The sequence below is a fragment of the Natator depressus genome, chromosome 5 (genome assembly GCF_965152275.1).
Source record: "Natator depressus isolate rNatDep1 chromosome 5, rNatDep2.hap1, whole genome shotgun sequence".
Taxonomy (NCBI): domain Eukaryota; kingdom Metazoa; phylum Chordata; order Testudines; family Cheloniidae; genus Natator; species Natator depressus.
In genome coordinates, this window is record NC_134238.1 from 53,064,081 (window position 1) to 53,091,570 (window position 27,490).

Here is a 27,490-nt window from a genome sequence, read left to right on the forward strand (position 1 = left end):
AACCTACTGTAATTTTTTGTGTGTGGGTACTTGAGCATTTAAGCCACCTTTGACAATGATTATCACACTCTGAAAGGCAGCAGAAAAGACTTACATGTCTATTTTCACTGCTTCCCTTTATCAGTGCCACAACAGTACCTCTCTCTCCTTGTTCTGAATGACTAATTATGCAGCACAGAATATTTACAGGTCTGACTGATTCCATAACAATACTGCCACCTTACCATCTGATCAGTTAACAGACAAGCAAAGCAGAATTGTCAGAGAATGCTAAATAGGAGTATCCAAATATTTTTCTGACAATTATTATAAAGCCATTATAATTATTATAAAGCCAAGCCAATAGTGGAGAGGCAGAAAATGTCACTTGCACTTGTATAGTCTATTTTCTTTGCTTACATCAGGTAAATTTTTATATATTCAAAAAAAGTTTTATCTTTTGATTGTGAATTCCACTCTGAAGCTTGAAAATAGCACTTTTCCTTTGTAATCTTGTTCTTCCCCATTTGGCAACACTGATTTTTCTCTTGTCTTTTCATCGTATTCGGACTGTATAATTATTTGTGGGAGGGATGTGAATTTTAGAGATCATGAAAGCGAAGGACTAATACTGAGACTAGTGTAAGTCAAGTATAGTCAGGGCAAACATGCAAGTTTCCATGGAGAACTCTGCCAGATATGTCAGACTTGACCTGCAATGTATCTGCTATTCTATAACTGTTCTCTCTTGAACAGATGGTACTAAGCATGTCAAGCTGAGTGATAGTTTTAAGATCAGATGATCTAGAATGAAATCACCAAAGACATTTACACTACTCTAAATCAGAAATTGAACCCAGTTTCCAAAGGTGAAAGGCTACATATTAAACTATGGATCAAATTTACCTTACCTGTTGTCATAAATATAAAGGGAAGGGTAAACCCCTTTAAAATCCCTCCTGGCCAGAGGAAATCTCCTCTCACCTGTAAAGGGTTAAGAAGCTAAAGGTAACCTCGCTGGCACCTGACCAAAATGACCAATGAGGAGACAAGATACTTTCAAAAGCTGGGAGGAGGGAGAGAAACAAAGGGTCTGTGTGTCTGTCTATATTCTGTCTTTGCCGGGGATAGACCAGGAATGGAGTCTTAGAACTTTTAGTAAGTAATCTAGCTAGGTACGTGTTAGATTATGATTTCTTTAAATGGCTGAGAAAAGAATTGTGCTGAATAGAATAACTATTTCTGTCTGTGTATCTTTTTTGTAACTTAAGGTTTTGCCTAGAGGTGTTCTCTATGTTTTGAATCTAATTACCTTGTAAGGTATCTACCATCCTGATTTTACAGGGGGGATTTCTTATTTCTAATTACTTCTATTTTTATTAAAAGTCTTCTTGTAAGAAAACTGAATGCTTTTTCATTGTTCTCAGATCCAAGGGTTTGGGTCTGTGGTCACCTATGCAAATTGGTGAGGCTTTTTATCCAACATTTCCCAGGAAAGGGGGGGTGCAAGTGTTGGGAGGATTGTTCATTGTTCTTAGGATCCAAGGGTCTGGGTCTGTAGTCACCTAGGCAAATTGGTGAGGCTTTTTACCAAACCTTGTCCAGAAAGTGGGGTGCAAGGTTTTGGGAAGTATTTTGGGGGGAAAGACGTGTCCAAACAGCTCTTCCCCAGTAACCAGTATTTGTTTGGTGGTGGTAGCGGCCAATCCAAGGACAAAGGGTGGAATATTTTGTACCTTGGGGAAGTTTTGACCTAAGCTGGTAAAGATAAGTTTAGGAGGTTTTTCATGCAGGTCCCCACATCTGTACCCTAGAGTTCAGAGTGGGGGAGGAACCTTGACACCTGTAACAAAAAAATAAAAACAAAAACAGGGCAGTCCCCCTTTGGCCATGAAGGTCAGGGCACAGGAATTGGAATCATAGTCCTTTAATGAAGACTGTTTGTGAGGGTCTTATAGAAAGAGAGTGGATATGTAATTGTGGGGCCTTATGGTCCTTTCCCTCATTTGACTCCATCTTCCATTCTGGAGAAAGCGGAGACACCTCCGCTGCATGCAAAGATGTGGAGGAACCTACTCCATGTAGCCCAAGTGGTATGAAGGACCTTGCACAGGTGCTCCACATAAGCAACCAAGTAACATTTGGTGACTTTGTCAATGGTTCTGCATTGTCAGGCCCCTCTGCTTTCCCAAGAAAGTCACTCAGCTGGGTGTTTCATTCACAGCATAAACATAGAGAAATTAGATTTAAAAAAATGTTCTTGCTGGAAGGTTACAATGTAACACTACTTTATTTCTTAAAATTCATCAGGATAATACAGAAGAACCAAAAATACACAGAGAAAACAGGCAGCTCCCTAATGCAAGGAAGCACAATTCATCCCACCCCACCTTACTTTAAGCGGGCTCTTTCCAGAATGACTCCACTCCCAGATGTTTTGCTACACAGCCCCTTTGCTCACAAACAGGACCAGGAAACACCCTCCCTCTTAAAGAGATGGCTTCCAATTCCAGCACAGTCCTCAATACACCACATTGGGGTAACTTTGGCTTTTCACTGCAGTAGCACGATGGTGCCTACATGGGGAAAGTAGAGGTGGTAAGAATAGCAGGTGGAACAGATAAATCAACTCATTTTCACTGATAATGCCACCATCTAAAATTTGAAACATTTCAGCCTTAATTAACCTTACAGTTGAGTGTTATGCATTTAGGGCCCGAACCAGAGAGAGCCCATTGCTAAGAGTTCAAAAGAGCTGCATAAAGGAAACAATTTGCAATGAACAACAAAGGTTTTATTGCTCTTACAAAAGCCAGGAGCAACACTGCATATTCTTGACCACCCTCTTCTTGCACTTTATCTGGTTAGTCAACTATTTACATATATACAGACATTTGTCTTTTATACAGCACCCCTGTAACACAAAGGCGTTGGATCAAGGTCAATCCTTCACATACACATTTACATGTGCTTAATTCTTTTGCTTTTGATATCAACTTTTAATTTTACTGCCAATTTAACAGCTCATACAACCAACAGCTAATCTATTTCTGAATAAAGACAAAAACTGAGTTTGGATCTTCGAACAATAATTACAGCTGCATCTGAACTGAATTAGACTTTTTTTTTTCTTTTTTAAAAAGAGCATCTATTTTGTTAGCTTATCTTTTCCTATTGACTCAGGCTTCCTAATCTGTCACTCCAGTAATTCTGCTGTCCTAAGATTTTTGGGTTGTAATTGTCTCCAGCTGAAATAGTGCCAGAGCACTTAAAATCTTCTTGTGGTTTCACTGGAGAAAAAATCATACCATCATCATTCCATTTTAAAAAGACCACATCACTACCAAGTAAGGGGTGGGGGGGGGGACAAAAAACAAAACAGATTCTCAAGCAGAAAAAGACCTTTCTGAAGAACAGCCAAAAATCTAGTTCCCATCTAAACAACAGAGCCAGGGGAATACTGCAAATAGTATCTATGAATATTATTTTTAAAAACTTAATTCAAAAATCTTGGAAGAAGACTTTTCTCCCCCTTACTGGATAAAAGCTTTGGGTATTTTTGGCAAGTGGTCAATACTACGAGTTCAAAATCACCAATCACAATCCAATACTTTATTACTTGAAGTACAATAAAGCTTGGGATACTAAACCACTCAAGTTACACATTTGCTATCATGGAATAGAGGCAATAGCTTTGGCTATTTATGAAGAAATATTAATTTTTGTTTGTGCACAGTTATTTGAGAGTGTCAAGTTAGATTTGCATTTAACAGCTGTACTATTATATCATTCAATGGTATTAATTGCAATTTTTAAGCTTATTCACCATATACACCTTAATTTTAAAATGAAAAATGGATGCAGAAAATTACATTTTTTGTAGAATAGAAGCCTGTAATCAGTTTGATTTAGTTTCTTAACTTCAAAACTATTGAAGTCTAAAAATCAGAGAGTAGGGGATACTTTTAGGTCTGCTCGAGGGGAGTGCTAGGGAGCTCACTTGCATGAGTTGCACACATTCCATGTACTGCTGTGTTATAGTGATAAAGGCCTTCCCGCCACTCAAACACTGGGCTCTCTATCATAGTAGGCCATCCTAATTTACGTGGTCTGCTGAGGTTTATGCCAAGGTCTGGATTGGGCCCCAAATCAGGTTACATTCTTTTTGGCAGCGACCCATTTATTGTGGTGCATAATGTAGTAATTTACTACATTACAGTCAGCTCACATACACAAATGAGTTCAGATGTTGACCCAGGAATGCCGTTTTTCCATGACAACATAAACCAGGCTTCTAATTCATCTGAAACGAAAAACAAAAAACAATGTTCTAGCTCAAGAAAAGGGTCTTGCCATCAAACAGTTTTTCCAAGACAAGAACATATTAGGAAAGCTGATAAGCTGCAATTTTGCTCATGTCCATTGTTAATCAACTATCCTCTTATGGCTACTTGAATATGTATCTTTTTGAAAATGGCATATAAATGTATATCCTAGGACCTGATTTACAGCAAACGTCAGTGCAACTTACTTATGGAAAAAAGTGAATGTGTAAGGTGGCATTAAAGAATACAGGCTTCATTGCTCAAGCCAGGAGACACTCCAAGGTGCACTGATACTGCAAAACATCTTCACATCTCAATATTTCAAATAGCATAGGTGCAATAAGATTTCACAACCTCATAACACCAAGGCACTCTGGAGTGTGATTAGAAAATTGCTTGATATTTTAATAGCTATTCAACATATCTCCTCTTTCTTTTCTCAAGATTGCAAGTTGCGATGTGGTACATCACTACCTTGGATTGTGATTTTCAGTAACCAAGGAGGTATATACACTATAAATAGATATTGGAAGTGTGAAACACAATCATGTCAACAGCACTAATTTTATAATAAATTGAGTAAGGTGTTGGTCTGTGATCCATTATAATCCATATGCCTCACTGACAAAAGGAAAGAAGGGAAGCCCCACACAATTATTTTATTAGCAGCAATTTTGCAATAAAGCTTAAGTTCAGGATTTAGATTATCATAAGAGTCCGAACACCAGAATTTCAGCTAGTCTATATCATTGCAGCTCCAATAAGCCTGTTTACACCAGCTGAGAATATAGCCCTTGGCATCTAACCAAAGAGAAAAGTGGCTGATGCAAAAGCACCAGCTGCTGGCAGAAGAACAGGACGATAAAGACATCAAACAGCTTAAAGCTAAAGACTTTCTGAAGTTTTTTTCCACCTTTTTGATCTGCTCCTTCTGATTCTCAAACATCACTCCTACAAAGAGATGGAATGTTCCAGTTCTTCTGTAGGCTAGTAATTTCATTCAAGCCTATGTAAGATCTCTTCCAGATGACTCTGCTTTGTATGGATTTATATTGCTGAAAAGATTCCCTTAATGCTGTTGGAACATTACTTAAGAACCTTCTGGATCTGTTATGCCAAGGTTTACCCTGCACAATGGCCAGTATCAAATGGATGCCAGTAACTAAGGCCCAGGTTATGCATTGACCTTATGCACATGTGTAGTGGTGAGTAAGGAGGTTTATTAAGCCTCGCATCCTTGTGCGGACAGTGAGGAGTGGAGACATTAGCTCGGTCCCTCACACCAGCTGTCACATGAATGATCGTAAGCTGCAACCCACAAAAAAGGAAGGCAATCTAGGTCCATGGGAGTTCCTAGCAAGTATTGTAGAATGCCTTATAGCTGATGCAGCTCTGCTGCCTCTAACTTGATATATAGTTTGATCCACATCCTATTAAAGTGAATGGAAAGACTCCCATTGTCTTTAATGGACTGGATAGTTAGGAAGAGAGCTCTGCTGTACAAAGTAGCACTCATGCGTCTTGAAAATGATCTATCCTCAGAGTATTCTTACTCAACACATATGGTCCATCTTACAAAGTCTTTGCACAGTTCTAGACCATTCATTACTATTTCAATTGATTTTCTTCCAGAACAATATGAAGAGAACAGGGTTTTGTTTTGTTTGGTTTTTTTTGGTAATGGCAGTTTATATTGAAGCTTTATTATTAATTTTATTTATTTATCTCTCTTAATATTGTTTGCCTTTAATGATAATAGGACCAAGAGGTGGAAGTTTCTTAAGAGACATTATTTAGCAGTCGAACAACAACCTTCAAGAAGCAAACAGTTGGATATATATTCTGTTAAATGCTCAACTCCATCCTCCATTTGTGGCCAAAGGGTATATATGATTGTAGGGCTCTCTCACTTAACCCTTCTGTATATATTAATATTATTTTAAAATAAACGAATCGAGTTTAGTTTTGATTGAAAATCAGTCTGAAAAATTTGAACACATTTCCTTAATATACTCACCGTTCAGTCATAAAACACTTCAATAAAACATCACAAAAAGTGGCCAGTGGAGAAAAATATGTGGCTGCTTATTCCTTCCCTTATCACATAATTCTGTGAAAGAAAGACCATTTTCAAAGGCACAAATGGGAGATAAGTTCCCAAACTAAAAACACTCATTGGAAAGTTTAGTGCCTGGTTGTGAAAATCTTCCCATAAAGGGCAGACGTGGAGTTTTTATTTAGTCTGAAAATTGGTAGAATCCATTTTAAATTCTCCTCCATCTCACCATTTTGGGGGCTTTTTTGGTCCCAGTTCATGAATTCTTGACTTCTTCAAAGTCCCAGAAGACATGCTGCTTCTTTACATGTTAATAAATAATTTTGCCAAGTATAATAACAAAATGTCTCAAAGTTTTATTTATATATTTTTAAACAGAAGAGTTCTCGATAGAGACGTGCGATATCCACCTGGCCTGAGTTAGCACACTGCTGTCTGGCAGGATCAAGATTTGCTGCCCCATCACATCTTGCCTTAGAGGTCCTCTTTTTAATCTGAAGGACAGTCTCCAAGTAATACTGTTGCCTGATTTATAGTCTGATCCCCTCCCCCACTCGGAATAGTTTGGTACTCAGTATGCCCTTTCAATATATATTAAGGTCATCAAAAACATTCAGATATATTGCTTTAGGTAGACAGTTTTCTCAAAAGTCTGTTCAATTAAGTAATCCACTGCTCTTCTTTCTGAAGGCCAACGATACTGATGTGATCTGTATGCAGTGATTTTCCAGCTATTCTGTTTTGCTTATCATTTTGTTTCCATTGATAAGTATTCAAAAGTTGATTTCCCCTCTGTCCTGTTTCTTATGTTTAGTTTCCAGTCTGATCTTCTGAGCAACTAAGGTTTTCTGACTACACCTTCTTTTAAGAGAAAGGCATGAACTGGAACCTCAAATTTATACCTCCTGAATGTAATGGAAATTTGGATTCAATCCTCTTGTTGCCAAACCTATCCTTACTTCCTTGGTTCTACTTTGGATACAAAACTGGAAGAGGTCTGTTTTCAGGATCTATTTGGGATGTAGTTCAAAATGGTGGAAGTCTCATGAGAAAGCTCACAAGAACCTGGCACAATTGAATCTAAATCTGAACCTTCGTACTGTTTTATCCTCAAACCCAGACTCCACAATCTAGCGTAAATCAAGGGACAGATCCACAGCTGTCCAATTACTTCCTAGGTGCAGGATGGCACTTCTCTGTTCCCCAAATATAGTCCAGAAAACCTTTGAAGTGCACCCACCAGATAAGGTTCCCTACCCCCTACTTTTCTTCTCTTCCTGTTAGATTTTTTTTTGGTCCCCACAATCCTTCATTTCCATTCAAATCAGACTGTTCAGAGGAAGCCCTTTGTAAACACAGCAGAACTTGATTTACACGTGACAGATGAACAAACATCCTTGTCTGACGGAAACCCTGTTTTTCACCTTTGCTGGTGACCAGTACCTACATATTTTAAGAATATATTTCAGAATATATATATACACATAACTCCTTAAATAATATTTGTACACACATTTCACCACACTGATATGAATAACTGGTACAACAGTGGCTTTCACTTAAGACTTCACATGACATTCAGTGGCGAACCAGAATGTGCATACCAGAATCAGGATATTTCTGTAACCTCCTTGCCAGTTGGCATTAAGAGGTTCTTGGATCACCTGCATCAAGAAATCTTGTCTGATCTCTAAGGGACAGATCTCAACCTAGCTTAGACAAAATCTTCAGCACTGATCATTTACTAAGTGTCTCTCCCAGGGAGAAAGGGAAAGTGTTTTTCACTTAAGGTCAGTAAAAGAAGCATTAGCTAAAGAAGGTTTTTAAACAATTTAATGGAAATTTTCTTATCAAAGCATAATTTAAATTGTCTGCTATTTGCCAGAACATTTCTGGCAGAAGGAGTTAAGTGAGCATTCCGCTGGGTTTGCTAAAGGATACCCCGAGAACCTCATTCCAGTACTGCTTACTTGTGGCCCTGAAACATTAACAGTTTGACTCCAAGAGTTTTATGGTTCCCTTTAAATAAGGCACTAACCCTTATTTCATTATTAACTGTACTCCACTGCCTAGATTTTATTTGTATTGGTGCTGTATGATAGGGTGGAAAAAACCCACACTGCAATGGGTTAAGGAGCTGCTCTGGGCCCTAACTACTAAGAAGAGTATTTATACTTGTCAGAATAGAAGACAAGGAATATTACCCCATAGATGCTATTCTCCAACTCTTTCAGGGACTTGCTGTGTGACCTTGTGCAAGGGGCAGATTGTTTGGTGCCTCAGTTTCCCTATCTACAAAATAGTAGAATACTATTTGCTTATCTCAAATTTTGTGAGGCTTCATATTTACAAAACAATTTCACTCTGGATTAAAGCTGCTGTAGGAGAGCTTAGTTCTAACAGTTAAGTTGTTCATATGAAAATCAAACCAGCTGCTCCAAAAAGACACAATATAACTTCATTACTGCTGTCAAATATAACATCAATGAGTGCCAAAAGTAAGCTGCTGTTTTGCCAGACATAGTATGCATGCTGTACACAATATTCCAATGATTTCCATTTCAGAATCAGTGAAGCATCAGCAGCACAGAAACTGCTTCATAGGACTAGTCATGAAGACATTAAAAAGTGGCAACTGAAAGTATATCCTTAATCGCAGGCTTTCACTCGGAGGTGAACTAATCGAAGAGAATATCTGTGCAACATTAAAGAATGCAATAATCGAAACACAAATATCTAGCATAGTTTAAAATTAAATATCTTGATAATGTTTTACTGGGACAGTTAGAAAATTTACAGCCACTATTTGTAAATTCCAGTGTAGTGTAGGATAAGATGACTCAGTCCTGCAGCCTGCTGAGCAACTATACCCAGTGAAGGAAGTGGGAAGTGAGGGCACTCAGTAGTATAGTTGGGCTAACAGATTTGTGTGTGTGCTGACAATTCTGAAGAAGTCAAACCATTCTGGGTCAAGCAAAACATTTTGGTTGACCCAGAATAAAACATTGTTTGGATTTTAAGCATTTAACATTTTAAATAAAATTGTTTTAAACAAAATTAAGGACATTTCAAAACAAAAACAAATTAGGTGTTTTGGTGTCACTGAATCTGCATTTTTCACAGAAAAAAGTTTCAGCTGAAAAATTTCACCCAGCTGTGCTCAGCGCGTCATAGATGTGTTCAGCACCTTGCAGAAACAAGATGGCAAGGTTGGCACATACAGTGTGGATTTATTCATTTTAAAGTTAAAGATACTACATCTGAAATAAATGGATTCACAGCTCATGATTAGTTGTCAGTAATCAAGCACATTTATTTTAATAACTGATACATAGATTTGATTACTATTGTTTTTATCCTGATGTTATATACTCATATTAGTTCTATTTACACATTGATTAATAAGCAATGCAGTACACATTGATTTTTATGGGCTCATTTGTTTGATACTAATTTTTTTAGGTGGCATCTATTATATTATACCAGCTATACCTTTACTGAAAAGTATAACAGCTCTTCACATTAGTTTAAGATCTGTTGCTTTACAGTAGAAGTATCCAAGTTATTACTTTAAAAAAAAAGGGGTAGGTTTTAAATTAGGTAATTAATTATTGGGAAATGTCTGGCCTTTCCCCAGAGTGCAACCAAATGATTCATCAATTCATTTTACTTTAATTTCCTCTCTTAACACTCCTACCGGGAGAGCTATTAAACTCTTTACTTGATCACTGAATCCGAGATCTGGGGCTTCTCAGCAAAAGACTTCCATCTGAGATTTCTTGTGCCAAACCAGCTAGTTTTAACCCCTAACTTGAGTACTTAGGGCTTAACCCCGTATAGTTAAGAACTGTAGTTTTCTGTAGCAGTCTTGGACATTAAAATCCAAATCGTTTTCTACTATTAAAATTCTGAAGTGAAATATACAGAAAAGTGAAAGCTGTACAGTCATCAAATATCTCATTCTAGATTTAATATAAAAATATAGAACGGTAGAAGTTAATTACTAAGTAAATCTTTTTTTCTTGGGTTGCCACTGTCAGCTTATATAGCCCAATAAACACTGCATAAACAAACCTGACAATTAATTCCTGGACATTTCAGCATATTTATTTTACACTGCTTAATCCATTCAGTTCATAATAAGCACCAATTAAAGGTAAATCAGCAAACATGGAAACTAAGGAAAACAGCAGATTTACTCTGCAGCTGATCTTAAACACTTAAATGTTTTTTGATATGTGGATGCAGTTGTAGATTTGCATTCTGCTAGCATTTTCATCACTTTAACATTCACAAAGAATGAAATTCAGCCTTATGCAGAGATGGCTAACAGTACAAAGCCATATATATCCAATTTTAAGTAGTCACGGCAGGGCTTACATAGGATGTGAACCTTTGGGCTGACCTTCCATATGGGGTCAATTTACCCTCGAAAGGAGGGGCGGGGGGAGCATAAAGGCTACCAGATCAAGTTTATTCACATTTATTATAAAATGTGAAATAATACACTTGCAAAATTTTTGCAGTATTCATCTGGCTCTAATTATGATCCAAAGTGAAATCTGAACAAAGGTATGCACAAAATGAAAAAGTTAATCAGAGCAACATGGTGGCTCGGAACAGGTGATATTTAATCTCTCACATTTGTAATGGGTCTTTTTCTTCTTTAAAAGAGAGGTGGATAGCAAAACACTTGTTAGTTACTGCATTGTTTTACTTAGGAGGGAAAAAACCCTCTCTTTACTCTCAATGTCTTCCTTTGGCAAAGTTCATAGTTTTGCCACATTTTTTGTTTATTTTCCAAAGAGGCCATATTGTCCATAGCTCCCATTGCCTTTTTGGGGATCACAACCAAGATTTTCTATAATCCATATGTACACACCTAAATAAAAATTACCTTATTTTCTCAGGAGCTGATTACCCTCAGCTCCAAAACCCAGGTCTCTTGCTTAGCAAATATATATTAGGGCTCCCCATCTTGTACCCCATAGTTTGTTGTGGTTTTGGGCTAAGGCACCTAATCTTATACATCCAGGTTTTGGCTTGTGAGACAAAAGCCTAGACCAAATCTGAAAAGTTAACTTCAGAACCAAATTTTCAGAACCATCTTATCCCAGTCCCTACATTTGTGCCCCAGAATCCATGATTCTATGCAACCTTAAAATCCTAAATTATATTAATAAAGAGCAATTGCACATTCCTAATTTGCACAAGTTGCAGTTTGCAATGCTCAGGCATGATTTTGTTCATCAAATGATTGCTTTTGCAATATTGTAGACAGTTCTATTTTGTTTTGTTTTTATAATTTCTGCAGTGTTTGCAAAGTAATGCCTCTTTGTTTATTAAAACCAGAACAAAGCCATTGCACTTAAAAGAGTTACTTTTAAAATAGCCTACATTCGACAAAAGCCATCCTTTTGATCAAAATACTCTGGGATTTTGTGTTTTTTATTCCATGAATTGAAGTCTTGAAATTACGGGGGCCAAACGAGAGCTAGCGAACCATTAAAGGTGGATAAAATAATGATCCACAGAAAAATAAGCACTGGCTTACCATACATTATAAACTGTCTCTGTGAAAGACCTTCAAACTACACACCAAGCTTGACACAGTAGGGTGTTTCACTTATAGTTCCTGGTCTAATTGTACTATAATTGCCTTTGATCTTAGTACTTGTCCATTAGGCTATACAATGCCAATAATTTTCAAGACTATTTGAAAGCTTTCAATTCATTGAAATAGAGGATTGTACAGAGAGCACTTCAAAGGCAAGGAATAAAGAGTTCCTAAGAAAACAAAACAAATGAAAATAGGACCTCAGCAGCAACATAGATCTGAAACGACAAAAGGTGAAAAACAAAGAATGAGAAGATCCCCATGTTTTCCCAAATCCCTGTTATAACTTTGAAACTATGGCAACTTTGGGCTACAAATGCTAAGTGTCCAATGAGAAGTCCCCATTTTCACATAGGTATTTCAGGGATATCTATGATAAATACAGTCACCTCCCACCCAGGCAATGCTGGTGTAGGCTTTTTTGGTCTCTGAACTATGAAATAAGTAGTGCTGTTTCCTCCATAACCGTCCTTGGTTATGTCAGTCACCTTGATTTATTTTGTTAATACGTCACATGAAATCCTTGTATTCTGAATCTCCTCTCTTGCACTGTACTTTCAAGTTTCCCTGGGAATTAAATAGTCACCCCAAAATCCATGTGATAGATAGAAAAAAGGCTCATTTATTTAGTTTTTCCCCAGACAGAATTGTATTTCTACTGCTATTCATAAAAGGACTAGATTGAGCCTTTAAGCTCTACCAGGAGCATGGAACACCACATAGGGGCATTACCCCAAGAACAGCACTGGGAATATGCCCCAGACATACACCTTTGTCAAGGTTCCTTCCCCACTCTGAACTCTAGGGTACAGATGTGGGGACCTGCATGAAAACCTCCTAAGCTTACTTTTACCAGCTTAGGTTAAAACTTCCCCAAGGTACAAACTATTTTACCTTTTTCTCTTGGACTTCCACTGCCACCACCAAACAGTTTATTTTTGAGAAAGCGTTGTTTGGAAATGTCTTTACCCCCCAAATCCACACCAAAACCTTGCACCCCCTTTCCTGGGGAAGGTTTGATAAAAATCCTCACCAATTTGCATAGGTGACCACAGACCCAAACCCTTGGATCTTAAGAACAATGAAAAAAGCATTCAGTTTCTTACAAGAATAATTTTAATAGAAGAAACAGTAAAAAGAATCACCTCTGTAAAATCAGAATGGTAAATACCTTACAGGGTAATTAGATTCAAAACATAGAGAATCCCTCTAGGCAAAACCTTAAGTTACAAAAAGCCACAAAGACAGGAATATCCATTCTATTCAGCACAGCTTATTTTCTCAGCCATTTAAAGAAATCATAATCTAATGCATATCTAGCTAGATTACTTACTAAATTTTACGACTCCATTCCTGTTCTGTCCCCGGCAAAAGCATCACACAGACAGACCCTTTGTTTCTCCCTCCCTCCAGCTTTTGAAAGTATTTTGTCTCCCCATTGGTCATTTTGGTCAGGTGCCAGCGAGGTTATCCTAGCTTCTTAACCCTTTACAAGTGAAAGGGTTTTTCCTCTGGCCAGGAGGGATGTTAAAGGAGTTTACCCTTCCTTTTATATTTATGACAACCTTCAAGATGCAATTCCTCCTGACCTCATTTGCATAGGGTGGAGTGGATGCATCCTATGTCAGCCCTTTATAAGGTGCAGTGTGATCTCCACTCTGCCCTATGCATTCAGCCAGCTCCACCGCACGCAGGAGAAGTAGAGACATGGCTTCCCTTACTCCCTACCCCCTCCTCTAAACATTTGTTTATGGAAGCAGAATACCCTCCTCACACCCAAAACTAAGATCTGGCTAGATCCTACATGGCCACACTAGGGAGTAAAAGGTGCAATTACTCCCCTATTCAATCACGGGTGACCAGGGCCCAACATAAGTATTTCATTAAATCCACCTAAAATACCTTTCATAAAGTCAGTTACAGAATAGATTACAACTTGGTGCAGTATGTTTCTTAAAATCCTTTAGCAAGTCTGTTCTTTCTTCCTCAAAGAACAGGTGTAATAAGTCTAATCCTCCAGCAATTTCTGTACTATATTCTTAACAGCAAAATGGAGAAGAAAATTATATTGCTTCTGAATATAATTTTTTTTTTACAGAAAAGTTGTGCTGTCTCTCTACACCCAAGGCTTTTTAAAATTATTCCACGTGTGATAAACACATATGCTTTGCCGTAAACACATTGTGACCATTTGCAATATGCATTTTAAAGAAATTTATAGCTCATCAGTTTGGAACACAGTCATAAGATGAGACCATTATATTAAATTAGCCAACATTTTACCTGAAATAGTGATTCCAAAATGCTGATCTAGAAATTTCACAATAGATCATCTGTTTCTAAGACGTCTGGAATGGATTAAGTTTGGGATTAAGTGTAATTATGAGATCACGATTATCAGAGTTTTCATGCTGTTTGAGGAGATGCCTCACACTAACAGGGAGCAGCTGTTGACCCTTCCGCAGTAGTAACTGTGATACTAACAATGAGGTCTGTCATCATAATTCCTAACATAACAGATACAGCCATCTAATTTTCCTTAGCAGTTCTTTTAACATCAGGCATATATCTATTGAACTAATCTCTTGGTCTTCATATATCATTTTTTCTAGATTTTGAGAGAAACTACATATTCTCTTTGGAAGATGTACCCACTTAAATAACAAAATATTGATAGACCTCAGCATGCAGCTGAAACTCTCGCCCCATGTGCCACAGCAGTGCTTTGAAGGGGCCAGCCCTAACACTTGAATCCAAGCAGGCAGAGGGGAGGAGCTACCCTCTACAACCTCCAGAGCCCTAGTTGATTAGACAGGTGGCAGGAAATCTCATCTCCAAAGCTTCCTGGTACTAGCCTTCTCACAGTGGAGGATAGGATGCCACTCCAGCACAGGAGCTCAGCCCTGCCCAAGCAGAGACAGGTAATTGGCTACAGGCAGATCCGGTTGGAAGTGTTCCATTGGATTTTTGTGTGTTTGCTTTGCGGGGGGGGGGAGAAGAACATAAAATGACTTTTTCCAAAAGAAAGTTTTCCATAGGAACTTTTTAATCTCCTCTCCCCACTGTTATCTGTTGGAAAACCAAAAGCACATTTTTTTTGCAACTGAAAAAGGGGAGGAGGAAAAATGGGGGTGGGGAGGAAGAGAGGCAGGGGTTCCCCTCTAATGTCCCTCAGAAATTTAGAAGTTTTCTTAAATGTCTTACCAAAAACATTTTTGTTTTCATTTTTCAAGCAGGCAGCTAGTTGGTTGACATCAGACCTAGCAGCCATTCTACAAACCCTGCAGGGTTGGGCTGCAAGAAGACTGCATTGTATGAGTGGATGAGATTCAGAAACTGCAGATCCAAACATGGCCTAAGAAGAGGGCTGCGAGAGAGACCAGGGAACAGCCTGGGTACTTTGCCACAGCCAGGCCAGGACTGCGGCCAGAATCAAGCCTACCCAACAGTTGTCTTCAATCAGTATGCCTGACTAGGAATTAGCTAAACCTGAAGTTAATACATGAGGGGATTTTGGAAGGAGAGCTCCAGTTCCTCATTGGTTGGTGTGGCAAGAGCTATTTCAATCATTCAGAGAAATTAGGAGAAAGTGTCTTAATCTGGTCCAGAGTTGAAGTGACCTATTAGGACAGGCTTTAAAATCAGTCAGCGCTTGGCTGGGCAGGAGGGCCAATGTAGCACAGCCACTGGGGATTAGGTAACTACAGACACAATGTTCTAAGGACCTGATCCTTTCTTCTTGCATAGTCACTTACACATATGCAAAGAAAGTGCACAAAAGCAGGTTTAAATGCTACCAAATCAGAGCCACAGATTTTATAGTCACACTACACAGGTGTAAGTGAATACAGCAGTGCAAGATAGGGGAGAACTAGCATTTTTATTTTAGAGTTTGAAATCTCTGCCTCCATTGGTAGAGGCTACCACACTCCTCACAAGGAAGAGGTCATTTCCTAGACACCATTCTTCTTACTAGATGCTGGTGTAAGAATTCACTTTATTCAGTGTTTACTCTCACCTCTGCTTCTTATCCAGCAGGTTGTTTTAGGTTGTTCCTCACCAACAGACTTCCACCACAGAACAGATTTATCCCACAACAGGCCTCCAGTGAGTTCCCTAAGTGTGTGGACTTTGCCTCCAGTGCCTTTCCATTGGTCTTTGACACTCCTCTCAGATTTTGTGATAGGTTGAACCTTGAAAGCCAGAGGCTGGGATGGAATTTAATTTAAGTAAAATAAAAATCTTGTTTTACAGGTGTAGCAGAATGGGGGTGGGTTGGGTCAAATTAATAAAATGAGAACACAGAACATTTAAAAGAATATATGCACCTAAAGCAAACACTCAGGTTGCAGATACTTGATGGAGAAAGTCAAGAGATTAAAACAGGCTGGGGCAGAATACACCTAGTAAAAGAAAAGCCATTATGAAAAAGGACAGGTTTCAGAGTAGCAGCTGTGTTAGTCTGTATCCGCAAAAAGAAAAGGAGTACTTGTGGCACCTTAGAGACTAACATTTATTTGAGCATAAGCTTTCGTGAGCTACAGCTCACTTCATCGGATGAGTTCCATGCATTCCAAAAAAGAGTACCCATTTAGCCTGAAGGAACACTTATAATCAGTACATCATTTTGTATGATGACTTTTGGATCAGAACATGATCTATAAAAGAGACAGCCAAAGGAATAACTGTTAAAATGTGTCTCCTACAAAGAATCATAGAAAGTGAAGTTGGAAAAGGACAGTTAGGTCATATACCTTATTCCCCTTGCCATAGGAGGATTATTATTTATGGTGTATTCTTTAGTACTTTGTCCAGTCTTATTTTAAATAACCTAAATGATGGGCCTCCATCACCTTTGGGATATTATTCCATAACTTTCCTAAAAAAAAAAAACCAACAAAAAAACTCCCAACCTTCACTGGATTGTTCCCTTTGTTCTGTATCTTCTCACTACCCCAAGAAAATTCCCGCTTGAGCAATTCCTCAGATAAGGAATTTTGTAAATTTCATAAAGAATGAATTTCAGCAATGACTGCTATGAAAATAATTAATACATAAATAATACCTTGCTGAGAAAGCACTTAAAGTGAACAAGCAGCAAAAGGTAAGAGAGGAGAACCTCAGAACACATGGCAATATCTGGAAAGTGTAATATCTCTAGCCCAGTGGTTCCCAAACTTGTTCCGCCGCTTTTGCAGGAAAAGCCCCTGGCGGGCCGGGCCGGTTTGTTTACCTGCCGCCTCCACAGGTTCGGCCAATCGTGGCTCCCAGTGGCCGGGGTTCGCTGCTCCAGGCCAATGGGAGCTGCTTGAAGCGGCGCCGGCCGAGGGACGTACTGGCCGCTGCCTCCAGCAGCTCCCATTGGCCTGGAGCAGCGAACCGCGGCCACTGGGAGCCGCAATCGGCTGAATCTGTGGACGCGGCAGGTAAACAAACCGGCCCGGCCCGCCAGGGGCTTTCCCTGCACAAGCGGCGGAACAAGTTTGGGAACCACTGCTCTAGACAAAATACACAGTAGAGAGATAAAGTAATGCAAGTTGTGGAACTATAGCAGAATAACCAAAGCCTGAATTAAAGAGACTGGAGGTGTGTAATGACATCCAACTGTGACAGAGGCTGTCAAAGATGATAAGCAGCTAGACAGAAAAATACAACTGTTTTAAGACACCTTTTACTTTCAATTTTCACATGTAAAATTGGTTTATAAAACTATATTCCAAAGTCATCCCGATATATTGTCCATTGTGGCTGCGCCAAGGAGGAAGTGTAAGGACTGAGGTAATCACTGGGCAGAAATCACTTATTTTCCCATTGCCACAGTAATTCTCCCTAATTATACAGGGCTGAAGCAGCTTTTTGACAACAGAAAAAGTAGTTTTGTAGCAATTTCTGTCAGTCTCCTGGCACAAAAACATGGCAAATATATTTACTGCTGCTGGAAACTGGCAAGAGATTAAGGTGATGAGCGGTTTCAGAACATTTTGCTCTCTGTCAAAACAAGCAATAGTTGGGGAATCACTTTTTTAAACTTGGGCACTAGAGGCTGCTTTGTAGCCTTACAACCCAGCCTGACCAACGGGCAGTTTGTAGATGTGGTACCCACAGAGCAGGGGAGAAAACAAAGCCACAATCTGGTCTCTGCTTTGCCCTTGCTTTGTTGGAGAAATAATTCTGCACCAGCTATGGCAGATTTCTTCCCTCTTTGTGTCAGCTTTGATGCCAGCACTTGCAGGGGTGGGGTGGATGGGCAGAGCCAAAGTTCCATCCATGCCCAGCCCACCTTTCCAGAAGGGGAGTGGCAGCCCAGTGAGGTAACGGATGTCCTCCCCTTGCAGACTCCAACAATGCAGGTAGCCAGTGCAAAGACACCAGTGGTGCAGGCTCCTCACCACACCCTTACTCTCTGGCATGGCCATGCATCAGGCCTTACAACAGGCCAGAAAATAAGAATTATTTTTAGTGAAAAATTTCAAGGGTTTGGAATTTGTTTTTGTTCTGTGCCAGTACAAAACACAGGCCTATTGGAATTTTTCACAAATAGAGAAATACACCCACCCCAACGTAGCTAATAGCCCAATGGTGGGGTCATTCACTTGGGTTGTGGAGGACCAAGGCTCTACCTGATTCGGAGCAGGGACTTGAACCTGGGCCACATACATCCCAGTTGAGTACCCTGACCACTGCACTCTCTCTGGACCAATTAATATTTAATTATTTATACAAAGTGGAACAGGCATGACTGAGATAAATACTGACTTCATAGGTTGGTGGTTAGGGCACTCCCCTGGGATGTGCAAGACACAGGTTCTCTGCTTCAGATCAGACAGAGCAGCCACATGGGACTCCCGCATCGCAGATGAGTGCCCTAACTCCTGGGCTCTCAGCTGCTCTGGGATGGGTTTGCAACAGTCTCCCTCACTCTCGTATCCAAAACCTTGCTGCAGAAAGTTTCTGTTTCAACTTAAAAAATAAAATAAAATAAAGCTTTCATTGAAAAATTCTGAACCAGTTCTACTCACAACTGAGTCCTACATAGAGAGGCAACTCTTAGTATGCCTACTTCTTACCTTCCATCGGATGCCACTCTCTGACGCTAGCCAAGCACTACATTCAAAGCAGGAAAATGGTACTGCCAAAGTTGCAAGAAAGCTTTTAAAGTTTTAAAAGCTACTTTGTGACCTACTTTCTGCATTACAGCAATGCTATAGTGAAGACTGTGCAAGCATCTCCATTAAAATCACATATTCTGAGGTACTCTTTACCTATGTGTGAAAAAAAGTGCTTCTAAATGCTTCTTGGCATACAAGCCGTAGCCTGGAAGAAACATTTTAATAAGCAGTTTGGAGTGGGGGGGGGGGGGCAAGGGGACACTGTTCATTAGCTTTTGAGTTTCAAGAAAACCTAAGAAGCCTCGAAGTTTTGTTGTTTCCGATGCCGTTTTTGGCTCCTATAACGGATTGTTTTGAAATATGAAGTTTAGCACCCTATGATCTAAAACCATTTGCTATTACACCAACTGAGGATCTGACCTACAGACATTGTATATGGGTTATAGCTGCTTTAATACATTTTCATAAGGATTTTGTATGATAAGGTATTCCACTCAGAATAGATTCTATAATAATCAGCTTTGAGGTAATTACATATTCTAATTGTGCCTAATAATTTGCTTATAGCCACCGAAGGTCAGTCTGATTTTTCAGCTTTTTAAATCTGAACTATTTTATAGGCAAGGAATAATATATAAACTATGATTATTAACTGTTTATACTACCGTCGCATTCAGAGGTCCCAGTCAGACCTCTGATCAGAACACAGATTATGCACAGCACAAATGCATCCAAATACATAATTTCCTGCCCCAAAGAGCCAGGATTTCAAATTTCCTCAGCCTTGCAACTGCCAGTTGCTGCTTTACCAGTATTGAAGAACCACGCTACCATCAGGGTATCATTGGGACTCTGTGCCTTCTTTTCCTGGCCACTTCCCTATGCTAGTGGTGGTATAGAAACTGCTATGACAGTTGTATACCACCTGAAGATTCCCCTACGCAGGCTCCCACTCCAAGCTGCTAGCCAAACCAGCTTTAGGGCTTCTATGCAGCACTGGAGCAGCATGAAGGATCCCTAATGTAGGGTAAGATCTCGACCAACGTAATAACAGAGTATAATAACTCAATGGTTTGCGGCCCCATCATCTTTCACTCTCTCAGGCTGAAATAAAGCACTTTAAAGTTCAGTTCATGTTTCCTTTCCTTCCACTTCTTCTTGTCATAAATTTCATTGGAAGAGAGAGTGAGAGACACACTGAAGACCCATAGTTTGGGATAAGGACTTCAGTTGCTTTTAACGTTGTCTTTGCCTCTTTAGGAATGATAGGATCAGCCTCTTTAATATCTGTTCTGGTTCAAGTCTTCTCTATTATCTCAGATGATTTTGGACAGAAAGAATTTAGCCTCTTACTTCACATTCTGCTCTTCCCAGTTCTTGGATGGGGTTTTAAAACTGAAAGAAATTAGTACTGTTTGGATGCTTATCCCATGCTCCCAAACCTCCATGTGCAGTCTGACACTGTAACTAGCCAAGCCTCAAGCATACCTCAAATACGCCAAAACTGACTCTCAGTACACCATCAAGCCCTATGATTATCTTCTAAGATTTCAGCACCACTCTTGGCTCTTGAGCTTGTAAAAGTTTGACTTTGCTGTTCTCAAAGAGGCATGAACAGTAAGTAAATTAGAAGTGGTAAAGAAAGCAACCCTATGCCTGGGCGATGAATTTGTAAGAGAGAGCTCATGCATCTTTATAAAGGGAATTATTCCAGACCATTGTAATCATTTCAATACAAATTCCTCAGGAACAGATTCTGATGCTTTAGTGCCTTATTCTCTGAGTGCTCCCATGAAGTCAGTAAGACCATTTGTGGAGTAACCCTGCCTTACCTTGGAATAAGGAGCTATCAGAATCTGGCCCCTAATGGCAAGAGATTTACTTTTGAAGGAACTTTCAGAGTGCGCTAAACTCTCATGTATTTTAACTAGCTGATAACTGTACTGGTTGCTACAAGACTAGCAGAAAGGGGCACTTCCGTAATCATTTCTGCAAACATTGTCTTTGTTACACAGTCTCACATAAAACATCATTCCATTTTTATTTAAAAGGACTCTTAAAAAAAAAGGAGTCCCCATTGGAACAATGCATGGCTTGACATTTGTTACTGTCCAAAACTGACAAGTCTTACATTATTGTACCCTGCTGCATTTGTTATATGCTAAGGGCTACACCAGGAGGCACTGGAAACAAATTTGAATACAAAGGTAATCTGTTAAAGAACAGTGAGAAACCACTATGCCAGGTCACACTGTCAGCTGTTTGTAGAGAAAATGATGTTGTCCACAGATGCAAAAGGTTCACTGAGACATAAGACAGGAAAATCTTAAGAAGTCTCTGTGATGTTTTCAGTCTTCCAGTGTTGTTAGATTTGAACAATCATGTTCTGCTATTTATCTCTGATGTTTCTCAGCACTGCTGCACCATGGTGCTCATTCCAGCTGTAGCAGCAGGCTTTAGAGAAGCTTCCAAGCACTGGAGTAAATTATGTTTTTGCATTGTAATGGAGAAAAAGCAACATCTTTTGAAAAAGTTTCTTGGAGATTTAAATATATCTTTTCAGGCTCCCCAGACAGACAAAAAAGCTTGCAGACTTTTTTGGCAATGCCAATGTCATCTGTTTGCTAAGCCTTCTGTGTAAAGGCTTCCCATAATCTCTGAACAGAAACTGTTTCAATGCAGGGGCATTGTACAGATCGGTGTCTATTCCCCACAAAAGGTCTACCACATGAGTTGAATTTACTGAGCAAGTTCCTTTTGAAAATGTGATTTAAAAAACACATAATTACAGTAATTGTTAAATATTAGTGTAAAGTTAAGACGTGTCTAATCAACCCCTTTCCATGAGGTAGTCCTGATGGCTAATTACCTGTTTGACCACATGATTTATTTCTGGGTAATGATTTATGTCTGTCTGTCTAAATATTCTCCACTGACACTTCTAACACCTACTGGTGTGGGTGCATCTGATTAACAGCCCATTCTCAACACAGATCAGTACCACAAAATCTTCATAGTTTTCTTCTGACATTCATCAACATTCTGCTTAAATATGTATTATTTTTTTAATAGATCTTGGTTTAACCACAATGAGAGACAATGAAACATTGAAAACATCACATATGAAGATTGTTTTCCCTAGAATGTATCTCTTCAACAGATTACTGCAATTCACAAAAGGACACAAAATCATTACAAAAAGATCGTTATGACAAAGCTTACAACCTGTTTCTAAAGTTATTTAAAAAGTAAGCTTAAACAGAGCATTTCAAGTGTTCACATCGTTTACATTAATTTGTGGTCTTTGACATTCAAAATATAGACACAGAATTTTAGTCACCATTATAGCAAATGGTTTGCTTACAAGATTTCATAAAACTACTCTTCACTCTGATTAGTTTCTAAAAATGGTACAAACCAAACTGATATCTCTGTATTGCTTCTACGGACAAGAGACAATGTTTTTACTCCATCATAAATCATCCGTTTCTTCACTGTAGCTGCTGTCTGTTCAATAAATGACACAACATCAGATTTCTTGTGTTCAAGTTTCACCAAAGAACAGCAACAACAAGAAAGGTAAACCCTTTATTGCGGTTTAGAAACAAATATCAAAAGAGCCAGTAACTCCCTTTCAAACCATTCATCCACATCTTCTTGAAAGCTAAATGCTACAAGAAGCAACTCCTCTCCTATAGCCTAGTTTCTACATATATTTGCATATAACATGTATCCGAAGATCAAATTGCTGTGCCAATGTATGTATGAGATTAAAAAATTAGCCAGACTGGACAAAATAAAATGGAAGGAAACAAATCAGGTTTTTTTATTGAAATGACCAGACTATTCCATCATTGTTATCGTGCTTTATAAAGGACATCTTAATGATTTACTAAACTGTGCTAGTTAAATATACACCTGCTGCATATAAAACTTACCATAAACACACATTTTTTAAAGACAATATGAGTTAATAGCAAAAAGGAATCACAATTTGATATCTCTCTTTAGTTTTCAGCACTCATATATAAAAACTATAAGTTGCTTTTGTATACCAATGATTTCCAAGGAAATCTAACTGCATATTAACATGCACACACTATAAGAATGTAATGGTAGACCAGCAACACAACTAATTAACTAACCATATTACTTAATTTCCACCTGTAACTGATATTGACCCAAAGACACAGAGCTGACCACTGCAGCGATGGAACCACTGCATAGTTTTTATTATGAAAGTTGACGTTTATTGAGAGAGATGAAGTTTAATAAAGCATAGAAAAAGTTTGGGACTGTCTGAAAACTTTTTAGAAGCACTGTAAGTAATTGTAACTATTACAACCCTCTTAATTTTGAGAGTGCCTATTACAGTGTTATGCCAGAGAGCATAATGAACTTCGTGTAGTAGATCTGTTTAAGAACAATTTATTTAGTTTTACCATGTTATGAAGAAGCAATACAATTTGCTCTTATCACTGCATTTTAAAATAATTGGAAAACATTTTACTTTAACAATTGCAATTCAACTAATTATGTAAAAACGGGCAAACTCTTTCTACAAGGTATGTTGCTCTGTAGAAAAATAATGATATTCATTTCGTCCTCCAGTTATTTAAAAAAAGATTCTCCTGCTGTAACTAGAAGAAAAAGGCTTAGATGTGTACCAGGCAGTCATGTACAATTCCAATGCAGAGTATTTAAGACATGTCTAGACTTTGTCAGATATAATACCTTTTGCTTAAAAGACTTTAGGCAGAAATTGCAGGTACAAGGACAGATTGCATAAGCTATCACATGCTTGCTGCAACTGTATGAACGTTACTGGATTTTGAGAGCAACCCATAGCGATGAATAATTTAAGAGCTAATAAAATATTCAATTTGACTGATATATTGGTTTAATTTTAAAATAAAAATGATTAATGACAGGGGCCAAGTCTAAATGTTAAAGATATTAGCAAGATACATGCTCAGCTAATACTTGCTCTGCACAAGTCTGACAAAATCGCATTTCTTTTTTTAGTGCATCCACCCTTCCCACATGGCCATTTACCCCATGAAAAGAAAAATCGGTTGGCTACAAGGACACTGGTAGCAAGTTCGCGCTTGCGTTTATAGGCTGGGGACTATCTGAGGAGAAACTCATCTTGCACAGGTAGCTATTTGCAATGATGACCCCCCCGCAGAAAGCTTTAAATTACAGTAAGAGGGTGCGGGCGAGTACCATTTCATTGTAGGTTTCTCCACTTAAAAGACAGACATTCCTAGATGCTATGGAGCGGGCAGCGGCCAGATCATTGTTTGTGTGGGGACTTATAAAGCAATTCTAGAATCAGCCCCGATCACCAGCTGTCCTTTGTTGGGCTAGCCTTAGCCCTAGCAGCCGCTGAGTTTGGTGCCGTGTGTGTGTAACTGGGCCGAGGCTCTGATTCACGCAGCAGCAGCAGCACGGGCAGGGGAGATGAGTGAGAGTGAATGACCGCAGCACAGAGCTCCCAACAACGGGACTGGGCTGGGTGGCAGCTGCAGTTGCTGCATCCAACCCTTCCCTGCCTCCACCCAAACGGGAGCTGCCCATCTCCGCACCTATGGGACAGGCAGGCGTGTGGTTCGCGCAGCCACCCACTCGCTCCTTCTCCCGCTGCTTTAGAATCAAAGTGCAGAGACAATCAGTGCAGAAAACAGCACTGGGGGTGGGTGGGAAATCACCACTAGGAGGAAAACCCCTCGCTGCATCTGGGAAGCTAACTATACAGCGGGCTTCCTTCGTCACCTTAGAGGAGGCTGCCGATTGCGAACATTATACCGGGAAAGGCACTTGAGAGCCTCACGTGCACATTGCCTGACACCCTCCCCGCTCCCGATCCTGTGGGCTAGCCTAGCGGTGAGGGTGACTAGGAGTTTCAGATCTCAGCCCCCGCTCAGCATGCACAGAGCTGCTTTGGGCGAATCCCTCCAGCTCCGTACAGGGGCAGACACCTTTTCGGATCGGAGGGAACTTTCCCTTGGGGCTGCAGCCAGATAGGGCATATTTCAATCTGAAAGCCGGCACAGTGGGAGGCTCTTTCCACACCTTTTACCCCCCCCCCCCCAACACACTCTCGTTTGAAAACTGCACCGAAAGGATGCTTTAATCTGCCAGAGAGAGAGCCTGAAATTCTGGAGCAAACCTCCCCTGTCGCTACTAACTTGAATACACCGACCAGCAGCGCTTCGTATTTCCCAGGATCCCTCCTCTCCGAAGCGTTCCCATGAAGATCAGACCAAGCCTTCACGGGCTCTGCATTTTTATTTTAATTTTATTTTATTTAAAAAAAACCTCGTTACTTTATTATCCCCTTCTCGCATTCTTAGGTCATTAAGATGAGCTCCTGCAACTTTTACAACGGGAGGGCTGGGGATCAATTAAAAACCCATCGGATTAAGGAGTGTTTTATTCCCACATTTCAGATGGAGAATGTCCTAGTTAGAGAGCCAGCCAAAAAGGAGACTGACACAGGCGTTCATTAGTACAGCGGTATTAAAGCCCATGAATGTGTTTGCAAACTGTTCAGCGTTTTGCTGGATCTTCAGCACTGAATTAACACCCTTAAAAAAAAAGAAGGGGAAGATGTGGACAGCTCTCTGGATATTAAGTCTTCCCAACCTCTCATCTGGATTACATTTAAACTCTCACCGTATCCTTCCCACTAATTAAGCACAGTTACTAAACAGAACGTGTATGCTGAGGCCAGGGCACTTAATCCGACACACATTCACAGACACACATTAAAAAACATCCACGTTGTCAGCTTTGTATTATTCACAGCTTCCAATAGTTCACGTCCCCTCCGCCCAAGATCGCCTGCGCCAATTCTCGCGCCACACAGCGCACTTCGCTTCTGACTTTGGGATCCCTTGGCTTCCCCGCGGCCCCACGGACACCCCAACCCTGCCCACTGCCCTGGCGGACCCTGCGGCCAGATCCCCTCACGCCCCTCCTCACCTTGGGTGATTTGCGGCTCCCCGGGGCTCAAACAGAGCAAAAGCCAGGCGACCAGCAAGCGGCTCATCGTGCTCCTTTTTCCTCCCCCAAGGGACGAGCCCAGGCACTGGGGGTTCGTTTGGAAAGAAGGAAGGGGGGTGGATCCTTCCACCAGGCGACTCAGGAAGAAGATGTCCTCTTCCCGGAGGTTCCTTGGAATAAGGCTAATTCTCTTGGCGGGTGGCTGAGTTCTGCCTCTTCCCCTACTGATAAGATCCCGGAATAAGGCAGAGCAGCTCACAGTCTGAGCGCTGCAAGTCCATCACGGCTTGCGGAGCAGGGGCTGGTCCGGCGATGCGCTCGGGAGCTGGCTGGGCGTGTGGCGCTCCCCCCTGTCTACCAGTGGGCTGGTGGCAGCCGCCTCCTCCGGCGCCTGCTGCGGCGGCGGCTTCTGCCGGGAAGGGAACAATGAAGGGAGAGAGGGCAGAGCCCTGCCGACTGGAGAGCGCACTGTATACAAACAGAGGCGGCGTGCCTCGGAGCGGAGAGCCACCTAAACTCCCTCCCCCCAGCACTCCCCTCCCCCTAGTCCCTTCACTGGAGTGGCTCCTTCTGCTGGAAGCGAGCGAGAAGACCACACACACACACACACCTTGCACCTGCTCCTCCCTCCACTAAGAGCCCCGCAGCCCCAGGGGCTGGAGGACTCGGTGGAAGGAGGACAGCGCTATGGAACGGGAGGGAGGTGGTGGTTTCTTGTAGCTGGCCTGGGTGTCCCTCCCCCAGCTAGTGTTTGGTAACTTTGCAATGAAAATCCTCACCCATGTAAAATCTTGCCACTGTCTCCTTGTGCTGGGGGAACTGTTCCCCTCGCCCCCTTAATGGGTCACTCTCACATTGTGCAAGTGCAAATCACATTTGCTGATTTCCTTCTGTTCCCTCTCTAGGTGAGTTAAGGGCACATGAAATGGTCCCAGAGGCTGAAAGGCTCTGCCCCCAGGAGTCACAGTCAGTGGCAATGTAGGCTTCATTGCAGTAAAATTGGGTGATGGTGGCCGAGGTCCATGGGACAATGGCCAAACGAGAGGAAGTGCCCTCCTGGCAATTTAGAGCTCACAATGGATGACGTTCATCAACAGAACAGCATGGACAATGCCAGTCTGCCCCTGCCAACCATAATCCTGATGGCTACCGGTTTCCACCCGCACTTTGGCAGACCATCTGAACCACAAGGGGATTTGATCCAGCACTATTAAAGTTCAGTGTCCATGCCAAAGCAGTATTTGGGAGCTTGAAGACTAACTGTGCGTACTCCAGAGTCCTCTTCTGCCAGGGAATTTCACACAGGCTACCAGATAACTTTGGTTTTGGTAACTACTAACTTGTGTTGGATTTTGATTGAGGTCAAAGGACAGACCACTTTACAAAACACTTTAAA

At 40.5% G+C, this 27,490-nt stretch overlaps 1 protein-coding gene across 1 annotated transcript in view; it reads right to left on the bottom strand.

Annotated features, from left to right (window-relative positions):
- The window catches only part of EDIL3 (EGF like repeats and discoidin domains 3), a 390,724-nt gene extending 364,122 nt beyond the window's left edge, over positions 1–26,602 (bottom strand). Inside the window, exon 1 of the mRNA XM_074952821.1 lies at positions 26,074–26,602. Within this exon, the coding sequence (XP_074808922.1) occupies positions 26,074–26,140 (67 nt within the window). The 5' untranslated portion in view covers positions 26,141–26,602. The remainder of the gene's footprint in view (positions 1–26,073) is intronic.
- Between the last annotated feature and the right edge of the window lie 888 nt (positions 26,603–27,490).